Genomic DNA, 12094 nt, shown 5'->3' on the forward strand with positions numbered 1-12094 from the left:
GGGTCACCCTAGCGCCATGCTTCATAAAGGGCGCCGTTACAATAGGTTTACTGTTACTCTGAGGACTGCCGGGATACAATGGGACTGAATGTATCGGCCTGATGCTTCTCTGTTTCTCTCCATTTTTCACTTGATGACAAGGAAGACAGACTGAGACGGGACAGCATGGTATCAGAGGACGCCCCTGAAGGTGAGCTGATTCACTGACGGATTACACCTCCATTTCTATGCATAGTAAGAGTGTGGTGCTGAGAAAGAGACATGAGGGGGAATAATTTATTGATGTTTGAATTTTGATAAGGCTGATACTGATACTGCTTAAAACACTTCTGTCACATACATGGTTAATTTTTCTCTGACACCCTAAGCATCCAACCCTCTTGATCTCTCCAGGACGTGAAATAACCGTAAAATGAGAGGTTACAAGAAGAGTCACAGGAGTTTGGTGTCATTATGTTGAGATATTTCTTGATAAATTTAGAAAATAAAAACAATGGATGAGAAATGAAGACTGGAGAGGAAAGAACAAAGAAACCAAAGGTAAACAAGCAAATGATCCAAGCAGAAGGAAGTACGGATGAAATAGCAGTTTCACAGATGGACACTTCCCAGAAGGCTACTGGGTAAGGTGCATCAAAATACAGAGAGCTGAGGGGAGAGGGGGGTCTCACTGAAAGAAGAGGAGAGGGGGTTTGGGGTAACAGATGGGGACTCACCCAGATCCAGAGGGGTGTGGTGCTGAATTGTGAGATTCCTCTGAGTTGGGACAAGCTACGAGATATTCGGGCCGCAGCTGTCAACGGCCCAACACCTACGCAACTGCACCCTCCTTCCCCTGATATTGTACAGACACAGGCACACAGTCACACAGTCATGTTTCATATCTTGTGAAAGGCCTGCATGGTTGTTTTTGTCTTTGTTCTTGTGTTGTTAAAGATTAACGTATCTTCTACTAGAGCGTCTGGGTACCGGGAGTCTACAGGTTTTATTTGCTTACGGCGTGGCCTGTCTGAATTCTAATGCTCTTGTTTGGTCAAAGTTCAGTTGGCTATCTAACACTGTGGATACTGTTATAATAAAAAATATCCCATTACAAATAAAAGCCTTCAAATTTCAACCAGAAAACGTGCTTACAGTATCAAAAGTAGTACTTGTTCTGCATGAAGGTATATTGTTACATTATAGGATTGTTAATAGTGATGCATCAAAGTGTACAGACAGCGTTTTACTGCTGGTTTTGGTGGAGGTAGTTTTAACCATTAACATTAACTGTCAGGTATTTTTGTTCAGTGGTTTAAAACCAAGGGGTTGAACCCCAAAATGTCACCAGAGAAAACTGTAAGATGATTTAAAAAAGGTAGAAAATGAGAAGAAAAAAAAAGTGAATCGCTGAATCAGCACATGCCAGGATATGTCTGTTTATTAAGGCCTCAACAGCCTTGTATTGTATTGAACTGGTGCGTTGATGTAGTCTGAGCACAGGATTAGAATGTTAATTAAAAATGCCGGTGCTTGACCTAAAAATAATTCAATTAGTTTCGTGTTTTGAGATAATATTATGCTAAATCATAACTGTAGCTGGATCTAAAGATGGTCTCACAATCATTTACATTGAGCCTGTCAACTTTAAAACAAGGCACACAAAGTCAAAACATTATGAAATAGTATAGTCACGATTATAACTTAGAGACAAAAAATATGAAATACTGTACAATAAATTATACTACAAAATAAACCAAACCAACAAAAATCTAAATTTCAAAGTAAAAAACTAACTAATTCAAAGGATGACGGATGGAGTCAGAAAATCTAAATGGAAAAAAAAGAGATATAGCCTGTAAACTCAAGTTTAAGACTCAAATTATGAGATACCAAGTCACGTAAATACTACATCAAATAAATTCTGAGAAACTAAATCAGGTCTTTGTCCCTCTCTGCTCAAAGAAGAGTTTAAAACCACACACCCTTATCTCAGGAGCAAAACTCAGTCTTTGAACTTCAAAGCAATAATACTCTGATTTCAATACTGAGAAATCGTGACAATTATCGATATCGGCTGATGTGAGATTTTTTTTGCCTTAGTCAGCACACACCCACACACACACCCACACACACACTCACACACGCACACACACACACACACACACACACAAACACACACACACACACACACAAACACACAGCTCTGAAGTCTCCTCGCGCGCGCCTCGCTCGCGCTCACCTGAGCGGAAGTGGACATATAAAGGCAGCGCAGGTGAGCGCCTCCCAGCTCCTCGTCCTGTGAGCAGGTATCAGGGGGCGGCAGCGCGCTCCTCCCCAGCCTGCGGTGCACTCGGTTCGGAGCAGCGGGGACATGTCGCAGGGTCCGTGTCAATCCGGTAAATATGAGACAACTTGACAAAACTCTTCTTCTGTGTCCTGTCAACCAGTAACCTCACGGACTAATGGGGATTATTCTGCTGAGCCTGATTCTCCGCTACTGGATCACCAGCGTGGAAGGTAGGACAAAAAACTAAACAAGGGCAACACGTTTATGATGAGACAATAAAGAGTCACAGCTTCTCAACAATATGCCATAAGTCCTGTTTTGGTATTTATGACTGGTTAACCTGCTATAACCGGATATTGTGAAATACATATTTCAACGGTCAGGGGTTTTATTACTTTTTACTACACTTGATAGTATTCAACAAAGTAGTTATAGGTCACATATTAATGAATGATTCACACTCTATCTTAAACTCCTCTTTGACATTTTATCATGTCCTAAAACTTCACACACTTGGGGAACTCAGGTGGTTCCTGTGGTTCCTTGACCCTAACTGTGTTCATGTGTGCCGCAGGATCATGTTCGACTGGCAGCGCTGGGACTTGTGACCAATGTCTGCAGCTCAGTCCTCACTGTGCCTGGTGCACACAGGAGGTAAGCAGCCAGGCGGGTTTGCGGGCATGACACCACCTTGCACTTTCGGATTATTACAGACTGTTATGCTATGAGCAGGATTGAATAAAAATACTAACCCTAATACTACCTTTACTTCATCTCTCAGAACTTCACAGACTGGTTCTCAGTCAGTGAAAGATGTGACACACTGGATATCTTGGTAGAAAAGGGATGTGCCAGCAGCCAGCTGGAGTTCCCCGTCTCCGAAGGTCAAATCCTCCTCGATCGCCCGCTCGGGAAGAAGACAGACAGCGCTAACAGCACCCAGATCTCTCCACAGAAGATGGCCCTCAAGCTGCGAGCTGGTATGCAACCCAAAGTGTTTTTGAACTGAGGTAGAGGCCCCTCGTTTTCAGACAAAAAGTAAGGTGTGTGATTTTGATTTTTGCACAGGCAGTCAGGTGACGTTCCAGGTCAAGATTCAACACACAGACGACTATCCCGTGGACGTGTACTATCTGATGGACCTGTCAGCGTCCATGATCGATGATCTGGAGATGATCAAAGACTTGGGCTCCTCTCTGTCTAAAGAGATGGCCAACCTCACCAGTAAATTTCGCATGGGCTTCGGTTCTTTTGTGGAGAAGCCTGTGCTGCCTTTCATCAAGATCACAGAGGAGGAGCTGGCCAACCCCTGCAGGTAAACGACAAAACGTCAACAATATCCTCAACCCTGAGATTCAACTTTCCTAATGTCTGTGTCCCGGTGTGTCACAGGGAAGTGGGCTCAACCTGCCTGCCAGCGTTTGGCTATAAACACGTCTTGTCTCTGACGAGCAGCACCGACAAGTTCAACGAGATCATTGCAAAGCAGCGTGTGTCTGCAAACATTGATGTGCCAGAGGGTGGCTTTGACGCTGTCATGCAAGTGGCCGTTTGTGGGGTAAGATGATAATTTGTTTTTTAAATGTATGAACCTAGACCTTGGTTAGTTTGTGATTCTGTGTTGTGAGTGGCCCCCTGGTGATGATGTGTCCCCTGATAGGACAAGATAGGCTGGAGGAATGATTCCATGCGTTTGCTGGTGTTCGTCAGTGATGCCGACTCACACTTTGGGATGGACAGTAAGATGGCCGGCATCGTGATTCCTAATGACGGCCAGTGTCACCTGGATGTCAACAATGAGTACTCCATGTCCACAGTGCAGGTAAACCCACAACGGTTCCTCTTGTTTTATTTTCATTTCAGAAAGACAAATCATACAGAAATAGTTGTGTATTTTTTTTACATTTTCTTTCTAGAAACCCTCAGTTTCCTGACTTTAATTCCACGAGTCATTATAGGCTCAGCTGTGATGGTCACCACTGCCTCACTGTACACACTCACTGTTGTCATATCACCATGTTTTGTTTTATTTCAGGAGTATCCGTCCCTCGGACAGCTGATTGATAAAGTCATGGAGAACAACATCCTGCTGATATTCGCTGTGACGAAGGAGCAGACACACAACTATAAGGTAACAGCTCCGTCCTGTAAAGGTATACATCTCGTTCTTCTAGAATAAATCCACACTGGAGAACTTTGTGTGAGCACAGTTTTTTACTGAGGTTAACATATTCATGCATTGAGCTACATTCTCATTCAACCTGTTAGAACTGGCCCTCTTATCCTCCACAATCCGTTTTGAACTATGAGCCAGGTCTGCCCAGATTTGTAACTTTGCTTGTGCTGTTTCTCTGGTGTTTTGTGATTGTGATTGTTTTTGTTTTTTCCATCATAGAACTATGCAAATCTCATACCTGGCGCCACAGTCGGAGCTCTGGCGACAGATTCGAGGAACATCCTGGAACTGATTGTAACAGCGTATAAAGTAAATAAACAGTCTTGGTGATGTGTGTGTGTGTGTGTGTGTGTGTGTGTGTGTGTGTGTGTGTGTGTGTGTGTGTGTGTGTGTGTGTGTGTGTGTGTGTGTGTGTGTGTGTGTGTGTGTGTGTGTGTGTGTGTGTGTGTGTGTGTGTGTGTGTGTGTGTGTGTGTGTGTGTGTGTGCAAGCACTGGTCATGTGAGATAAAACTGAGAACACCTGCCGTAATAAAAGCAGAAAATAACGATTGAAATTATGATTGAATGTAATTCAATCATAATTTCCAACCTGATGTTTTAAGCTTCAGCCAAGTTTTATCCAAACACACATGTAAATTTAAAGCGGGCATGAATCCCAGCGACTGACAGTATCTCTGCCTTCTCATTCTCTCGCTTTTCTCTTTTCATTCTTTCTCCTATTACATTTTTTCCGTCCACCACGCCGGTGCTTTGCTTCAGCATGTTCGTCAGCGAGTCTCTTCTTGTCCAAGCCGTTTGATCTGCTCGCCCCTCCGACTCTCATTTGCTCTTTTCTTCCCCCACTCGCTCGCTCTCTCTCCCAGTGTCTCTCCGGCTCTGTACCTCTTGCACTCGGTGTCCTTTTTTTTGTAAATCTCCCCCCTGGCGGCATTGACTGGTGGCGAGTCGGCAGTCCTCTAATTACTTCATCAGTTGTGTTGCTTACACCCACTTTTGGCCGCTGCCACGTTAACCACACTGAAGAGAGCAGAGCCTGTCATCACACTGATTGTAGATAAAAAAAAAGTAAAAAGAGTGATAGAGGACAGATGATGAGTATTTACACTTACCTGCAGTTTGGGATTAATGTTTGTTTCTCAGTGGATAGATCGTTGAGCCGCCCCACTTCAATTACCCTGCTGCGTATTTACTGAAAAACACTTCCAAGTCTTTTGAATCTGTTTTACCTTAATCCACCTTCAGTTGGGTGTATCCCACGAGACCGTCCACCCGTTTTCTCCTCCTTAGCAACGCTGGAGACACAGCACAATCACAGGGACGGCCGGAAACACACAGTTAACCCTCCGTAAGCACCCAGACAGTCCGTCAGAGAGTTCATTAGTCAGTCAAACACAGCTTGTCCTCCAGCTGAGGTGAGCTCTCACTCTTTCTTTAGGCGTTTCGTACGAGCACAGCACACCTGGCACGCTGACTCACTCAGAGAGAGTTATAGGTGGGTTCAGACGTTTCCTGGCATGTCACAGGTCAGCGCAGGGTGAAAGTATAATCCCACTTAAAGCCCTGGAAAGCACACCTCACGGCAACAAAAGTCAGAAGCAAGAATTGGTTTGATTGTTGGCTTTTGGGGATTTTTTTTTTGCTGTGTTGTAGAGGGAACCTTTCTGCTCCGTTCTTGTCTGTGCTGACGTTGGCGTTTCCATACAGGGACCTGCAATTATCATGCACTCTTTTCCAGGAACTGCGCTCCGAGATCGAACTAGAGGTCTACGGAGACACAGAGGAGCTGCAGATGTCCTTCACAACCATTTGCCCCAATGGTACTGTCCTGCCTGACCTAAAACGCTGCTCCAACGTCAAACCAGGGGAGACGGTCAGTCGCTTTGACTCTAAATGGCCCTTTCTTTGCATTTGAATGCCACCTTTCATGCAAGCTGGTGCAATGTGGTTCACTAACAAACCAATTCATTAGACTAAAAAGACATTTTTTAAAAGAAAGTCTTAAAGGTTCAGTGTGTAAGAAATGAAAGAGATCTATTGGCAGAAATTGAATATAATAATCCTTGTGATGTTTTAACTAGTGTGTTTCATCTAAATTATATCAAAAACCCTCAGGCTAGAAGCAAGAAACATCAGGCAGATAGATACATGTAGGAACTCTACCAATAAAATGCTGGAACTCAAAGGTGTCAGGAGGAACTGGTGATAACTAAAGAGTGACTCAGTGATTAAATGCTAAACATGGGGACAATTGGGAAAAAGGTGTGACACACGAGGGCAGGTGTGTGCGGGAGACAAGGGAGGATCAGGAAGGGAAGTGACCAACTTTGTAGATCGGTGACATAAGGACACATTTGTCAGTTGCATTTGAAGGAACCTGCTTAGTGGGAAAGGTGCAGCACCTGAATTTGGACACAATGAATATAGAGTATATATTTTTAGTAATATGCATATGGGGGCCTGGTGTGTATTTAGGCTTTGATTACAGAGACGAAACCTGTTCAAATTCGTTCATGGTCGTACTCTGACGCCCTCTTCGCTCCTCAGGTCGTGTTCAATGTGACTGTGGAGCTCCCGGGATGCCTGTCAGGAGTCCGGCACTTCTCCCTCAGAGCGGTGGGCCTGCAGGACAGTTTGGAGGTGGAACTGGAGTCTCTGTGCTCTTGCGACTGCCGGCAGCCTCCTGAAGCAAACAGCAGCCAGTGCACCGAGGGCCTGGGGGAGTTCAATTGTGGCGTGTGCGTGTGCCAGCCGGGGTTCCTGGGAGCACAGTGCGAGTGCAACGAGGAGAGCGTTTTGTTGAGCAACTGCCTTGCCAGCAATGAGTCAGAAGTATGCAGCAGTCAAGGGCAGTGCTACTGCGGCCAGTGTGTGTGTCATGCATCCAGCTTCGGCCGCATCTACGGACCTTACTGCGAGTGTGACAACTACTCCTGTGTTCGCTTCCGGGGAGAACTCTGTGGAGGTGAGTGATCACTCACGAATGTGACGATGATCCGGTGGTGAGCCTTTCATTTGATTTCATGTGTGTCTTCCAGGCCACGGAGTGTGCGACTGCGGAGAGTGTCACTGTGAGAGTGGTTGGACGGGGGAGTACTGCAACTGCAGCACCAGCACTGAAGCGTGCATGTCGGAGGATGGCACTGTCTGCAGCGGCAGGGGGAAATGCAAGTGTGGCCACTGTGTCTGCTCTGTACCCGGAGCGTCTGGGGACAAGTGTGAGAAGTGCCTGACATGTGGAGACGCCTGTAGCTCTGCAAGGTGAGAACACATTCAGGCCACCGGCTTTTGAAAAGTGAATACTGGCTCAGTGTAAAGGGTTTTTTGTCGGCTTTTTGTTGTTTCTTTACCTGAAAAGATATAAGATGTTGTCTCCTTGCACGACATGATCTGTCTGTTCTTTGGAGTTCAGACGTATCAGTTTCTGGTGTCCCTTGTTCACATGTGTCTACACCTTCCATGTGACATCAAAAGACAACTAATGTCCTCAGCAGAGCACTAAGAGATTTCCTTTCTCCTTTGCAAAGCAGCTGTCAGGCCCAGAGCCATTTGATATCACTGTTGTAGAGGAGACGGGTGATAAAGAGTGAATGAAGCCTTGGGAAAACTGGTGATAAGTGACCAACACTGTGATTCTTCTGTTATCATTAAACCTCAAGGTCTGAGGTAAAACTGTCTTTTTGTTTTGTTTCTCAAATTGTTTTAATAACAGGAGCTGTGTGGAGTGTCACCTCCAAGATAAGGACGATGCTGAGCTTTGTGATCAAAGGTGTAGCGTTCCTAAAATGTCCATCAACACAACAGGAGGTAAATCGTCACTTTAAATGGAAAGATACATTTTTGTCGAGTTATTTTAATATACAAGTACCGTTTGTCCTTTTGTTGTTACTCTGTGTGCTGCCTAACCCCAAAGGAAGGGTGTTGTTTTCATCCCTGTGTGTCTGTACAACATAATTTAACACTGCATGGATACATATTTACCAAATTTGTGGGATTATCACTTTGGAGTATATCTCCAGATGGTTTTGGAGCTCGAAGGTCAAAGTCAAAACAAACGTCACGTGGATAATGCCATCCAAAAAACACAGTTTACGAGATAATAATTTTCTGATCATTGTAAGCTATAGAGACAATCTATAGCTTACATTGATCAGAAAATTATTCCCCATCATAACCTCATGATAAGGGACATTTTCAAGAAGTCACAATGAAGTGAGAAAATTATGTCATGCGTGGTAAAAAAATATTTTACCAGGAATCTCTGCATCAAATTGCATGCATTCACTTTTGCATTAACAAATTGGAAACATAATCTACAGCTCATTTAGATAAACCAATCATTTGTTATCTTATATATGCATGAAATTAAATTGCATTGTTGCAATATAAACATGTTTTGCATTGCCCGATTGAGGTATATACAGCATGCATGCAGCGTATGCATCAACCCACTCATGTTTTTTATTTTCTGATTGCTAATGTCAAGTTCAGGGTTGGGTAAGACACATCAAATCGTTTATATGGCTATTTCCTGAGACGAAGATTTATATCAGAATGTGGATATGCATGCATAATCAACCATTAATAAATTGGGTTTGACCGTGATATGTTACATGAGGAGTGTTGTAACCTGTGCTGTAAATGAGTCCGTTCTCCCGTGTGGTCATGTTTTCGATAGTGGAATCAACACAGGACCATGCTAAGTTTCCCCATGGGTCAGAGATTTGGAGGAATGCTGACCTGCATTGACTTGTGTGTGTCTCTGAAGCCCGAATCCCCTTCTTCTTAACACAACACCATCCATGTCCATTCAGTCAGCCCTTGACAATGGGGAACATATTATTTACCTTGTCGTACAGGCAGAGCTATTGTAGTGCATGTGAATAGCCAAAGAGCCTTGTCCTCCTTTTATAGAAGAGATTATTTTAAACCCACTATACTTGTGCAAGCTGAGAGGTATATCTGATTATCAGAGAGGATTTTCAGGCTTCAGCTGTGATGTACAAAGGGGTGGTCCACACACACATGCACACACCAGATTGTAGTCTTTGATATGGAAATCACAACAGAGGGGAGTATATCCTTTTACATTCTCAGCACAATGTCGAAAGGGAAGGTGATACACGATGGATTTGTCTCGTCCTTATGGATATGCATGTTCACATCTCCTCTCAGATTATGACAAGAGCTCCTCTTTGCCATGCACGTTGATGACGGAGAATGAGTGTTGGATCTCTTTTGATGTGGTGGGAAGTGAGACAGGTACCACTGCCTACAATCTCCAGATGTACGGTAAGCCATGAAACAACAACAACACAGAAAACAGGTTCAATTTAAAGGGAGTCCTGGCACGAGTCTCATCTCCTCCACTGTCCTGTCCCAGGTTGCCCGGAGCCTCCGAACATCCCCATGATCATCCTGGGTGTCTCCCTTTCCGTTGTGTGTATCGGCCTGATCCTGCTGGCTGTGTGGAAGGTGCTGGTGTCGGTGCATGACCGTAAAGAGGTCGCCAAGTTTGAGGCTGAGAAGTCAAAAGCAAATTGGCAGTCGGTAAGACCAGGAAGTCGTTTAAAAGCTGGTAGTGTGTTTTCTCACTGTTCAAACCATAAACTGTATATGAGGATCGACAAAACGGCTGCTAGCCAAAGGGGAAACCAAAGCTTCTCAATCGCTCTGATTGGAATTAGGTTGGCAAAAGGTCAAAGGTCACGGTGACTTCATATGAGTGTGGGGGAAAAAAGTATGTAGACTCAAACTGCACTGGTTGGCGGAGGCGGTGTAACCACTTTTTAAAAAATGAGAAAAGGAAGTTTTGTTTAAAAATTTGATTTTTGTTACAAACTGTTACAAAAAAATATGAATGAGCCACTTGATCCTTCTTTATGATGAATAAGCACTGAAGTCCTGCTGTCATACATGTTTACTACAGCAAGAAAATCTGCAGCTTAAAACAGCTCCAAGCAAACAAACTACTTTCAGGAATGTTTGCTAAAGGCTCAAGTATTTATGAGCCACTTTAAGATTTTTATTTTTAAAACAAATGAGAACAAATACTGGAAAGAGAGGAGGACTAACACATTGTTGGTTTTAGTTGAAGTGTTGACATGAACAAAGATATAAAATATCCAAGTCTTGATTTTGGTGACAATATTTTAATGACCTTCATGTGTTTATGCTTTTTCTTGTTTTTGCTCTTCTCAGGGGACCAACCCTTTGTTCAGAAGCTCGACGTCCACCTTCAAAAATGTAACTTACAAGAACACGCAGAGAGAAAAGATTTTAACCGTGAATTCCTACTGATGATAAACTGGAGACGATACAAACCAACATCTGAGTGCACTTAAGTGTGTGTGTGTGTGTGTGTGTGTATGTGTATGTGTGTGTGTGTGTGTGGATAATAGACTGTATATAAAGATGGACGACATGACTGCTCCCCAAAAGTGAAGCCAAAGTGTCTCGATTGCCCCCTGGTGGCCGCCTGCTCTATAGGTCATAAACTGTGCCTCATCCATGGTAGTGGATGGGACATGGAGCGAACTAAAAGTGATTGTATTCATCAAATACGTTTTTCTCAAAGATAGGTAGTTCTAATCACACAGATGTTTGTTCAAGTGTTCACTTTTTCCGATAAGTTTGGTTTTAATTAGTCATTAGATGCTATAAAAACGGGGTAAATGTCATGATTCACAGCTGAGACTGACTCACCATTGGTTGAGAATGTGCATGGGCAGGACCTCTGGCTGAAACTGCTCAAGGTGTGCGCTCGTATCTGGCTTTTGGCTTCATTCCTGGATAGTGTAGTGAAGTGGAGACGCGTCGTCCATCTTTATTTACACTCTGTTGCGTGGATCTATCTCTGTGTTGATTCAGAGATGCCAGAACACAGTAGACGACACTGTGAATGGATGAACACTACATGATGAACTTGCTGCTGTCAAAGTGCACTGTCCATGTACTAAACACTGCACTCTCCTGTTGCATGATCCTGCAAACGTACACTGATGTTTGTCCACTGTAACATGCAGCTTGAAAGGAGGAGTCTACACTACGAGTGGTCTACTACTGAAAAAAGTCTTTAATTTTAATGAATGTAAATATACTGGTGGATGATTGTGATTTTTTTTATATATATTGTGCTTGATGTTTTATTTTAAAGAAAGGCTGAGCCTTTCATGTTTTTTAGTGACACGGCACATAAATAAAGCAAAGTTCTGACTTATTGTGAAAGGATTCTTTCATTGTGTGTTTCTCAAATCAGACAGATACTGACGACACCGATTAGATCAGGTTTCAGAGGAACACAATTTAAAGTGGTTTTAAGGGGAACTCAGTGAGAACTGGGGCTTGAGCAAAAATAAAAGGGATGACTCAAAAAAAGTGATGCCACACATTTGTACTTTTGGTCCAACATGTAAATTTGCAACATGCAGCCAAACGCAGACGTCACACACACTCTGATCATAAATAACAGTTTACAGCATAAACAATTCCCCCTCTTGCTCTTTATCTACTTTACTTACAGATTGTATTTCTATTTTTTATTGTTATAATTAATCTATCTTGTAGTTTGCTTGTCATTTATTGTAGACCATCTGTCTGTCTGTCTGTCTGCCTGTCTATCTATCTATCTTTAGCTATTTGTTTGTTTACA

General features: G+C 43.3%; 1 protein-coding gene across 2 annotated transcripts; it reads left to right on the forward strand.

Annotated features, from left to right (window-relative positions):
* itgb6 (integrin, beta 6) lies at positions 1 to 11670 on the forward strand. Of its 2 annotated transcripts, XM_034579574.1 has the most exons (16): positions 1 to 190; positions 2430 to 2499; positions 2844 to 2923; positions 3051 to 3249; positions 3338 to 3584; positions 3662 to 3827; positions 3930 to 4091; positions 4305 to 4400; positions 4665 to 4754; positions 6182 to 6316; positions 6991 to 7408; positions 7482 to 7704; positions 8156 to 8250; positions 9619 to 9735; positions 9827 to 9993; positions 10645 to 11670. In XM_034579574.1, exons 2-16 carry the CDS (start codon positions 2445 to 2447, stop codon positions 10741 to 10743), a joined length of 2349 nt encoding a protein of 782 aa, XP_034435465.1. In that variant the 5' UTR covers positions 1 to 190; positions 2430 to 2444; the 3' UTR covers positions 10744 to 11670. The 2 variants fall into 2 exon arrangements, with proteins under 2 accessions (XP_034435465.1, XP_034435457.1); XM_034579566.1 differs by lacking the exon at positions 1 to 190 and having other exon boundaries at positions 2298 to 2499.
* The last annotated feature ends 424 nt before the right edge of the window (positions 11671 to 12094 follow it).

The sequence above is a fragment of the Hippoglossus hippoglossus genome, chromosome 3 (assembly GCF_009819705.1).
Source record: "Hippoglossus hippoglossus isolate fHipHip1 chromosome 3, fHipHip1.pri, whole genome shotgun sequence".
Taxonomy (NCBI): Eukaryota; Metazoa; Chordata; class Actinopteri; order Pleuronectiformes; family Pleuronectidae; genus Hippoglossus; species Hippoglossus hippoglossus.

Bases quoted from the DNA above. Each gene is read 5' to 3' on its own strand.
- itgb6 (XM_034579574.1), top strand. From the start codon at position 2,445: ATGGGGATTATTCTGCTGAGCCTGATTCTCCGCTACTGGATCACCAGC. The intron at 2,924-3,050 runs GTAAGCAGCCAG...TTCATCTCTCAG, and splicing joins GTGCCTGGTGCACACAGGAG to AACTTCACAGACTGGTTCTC. The intron at 4,401-4,664 runs GTAACAGCTCCG...TTTCCATCATAG, and splicing joins AGCAGACACACAACTATAAG to AACTATGCAAATCTCATACC.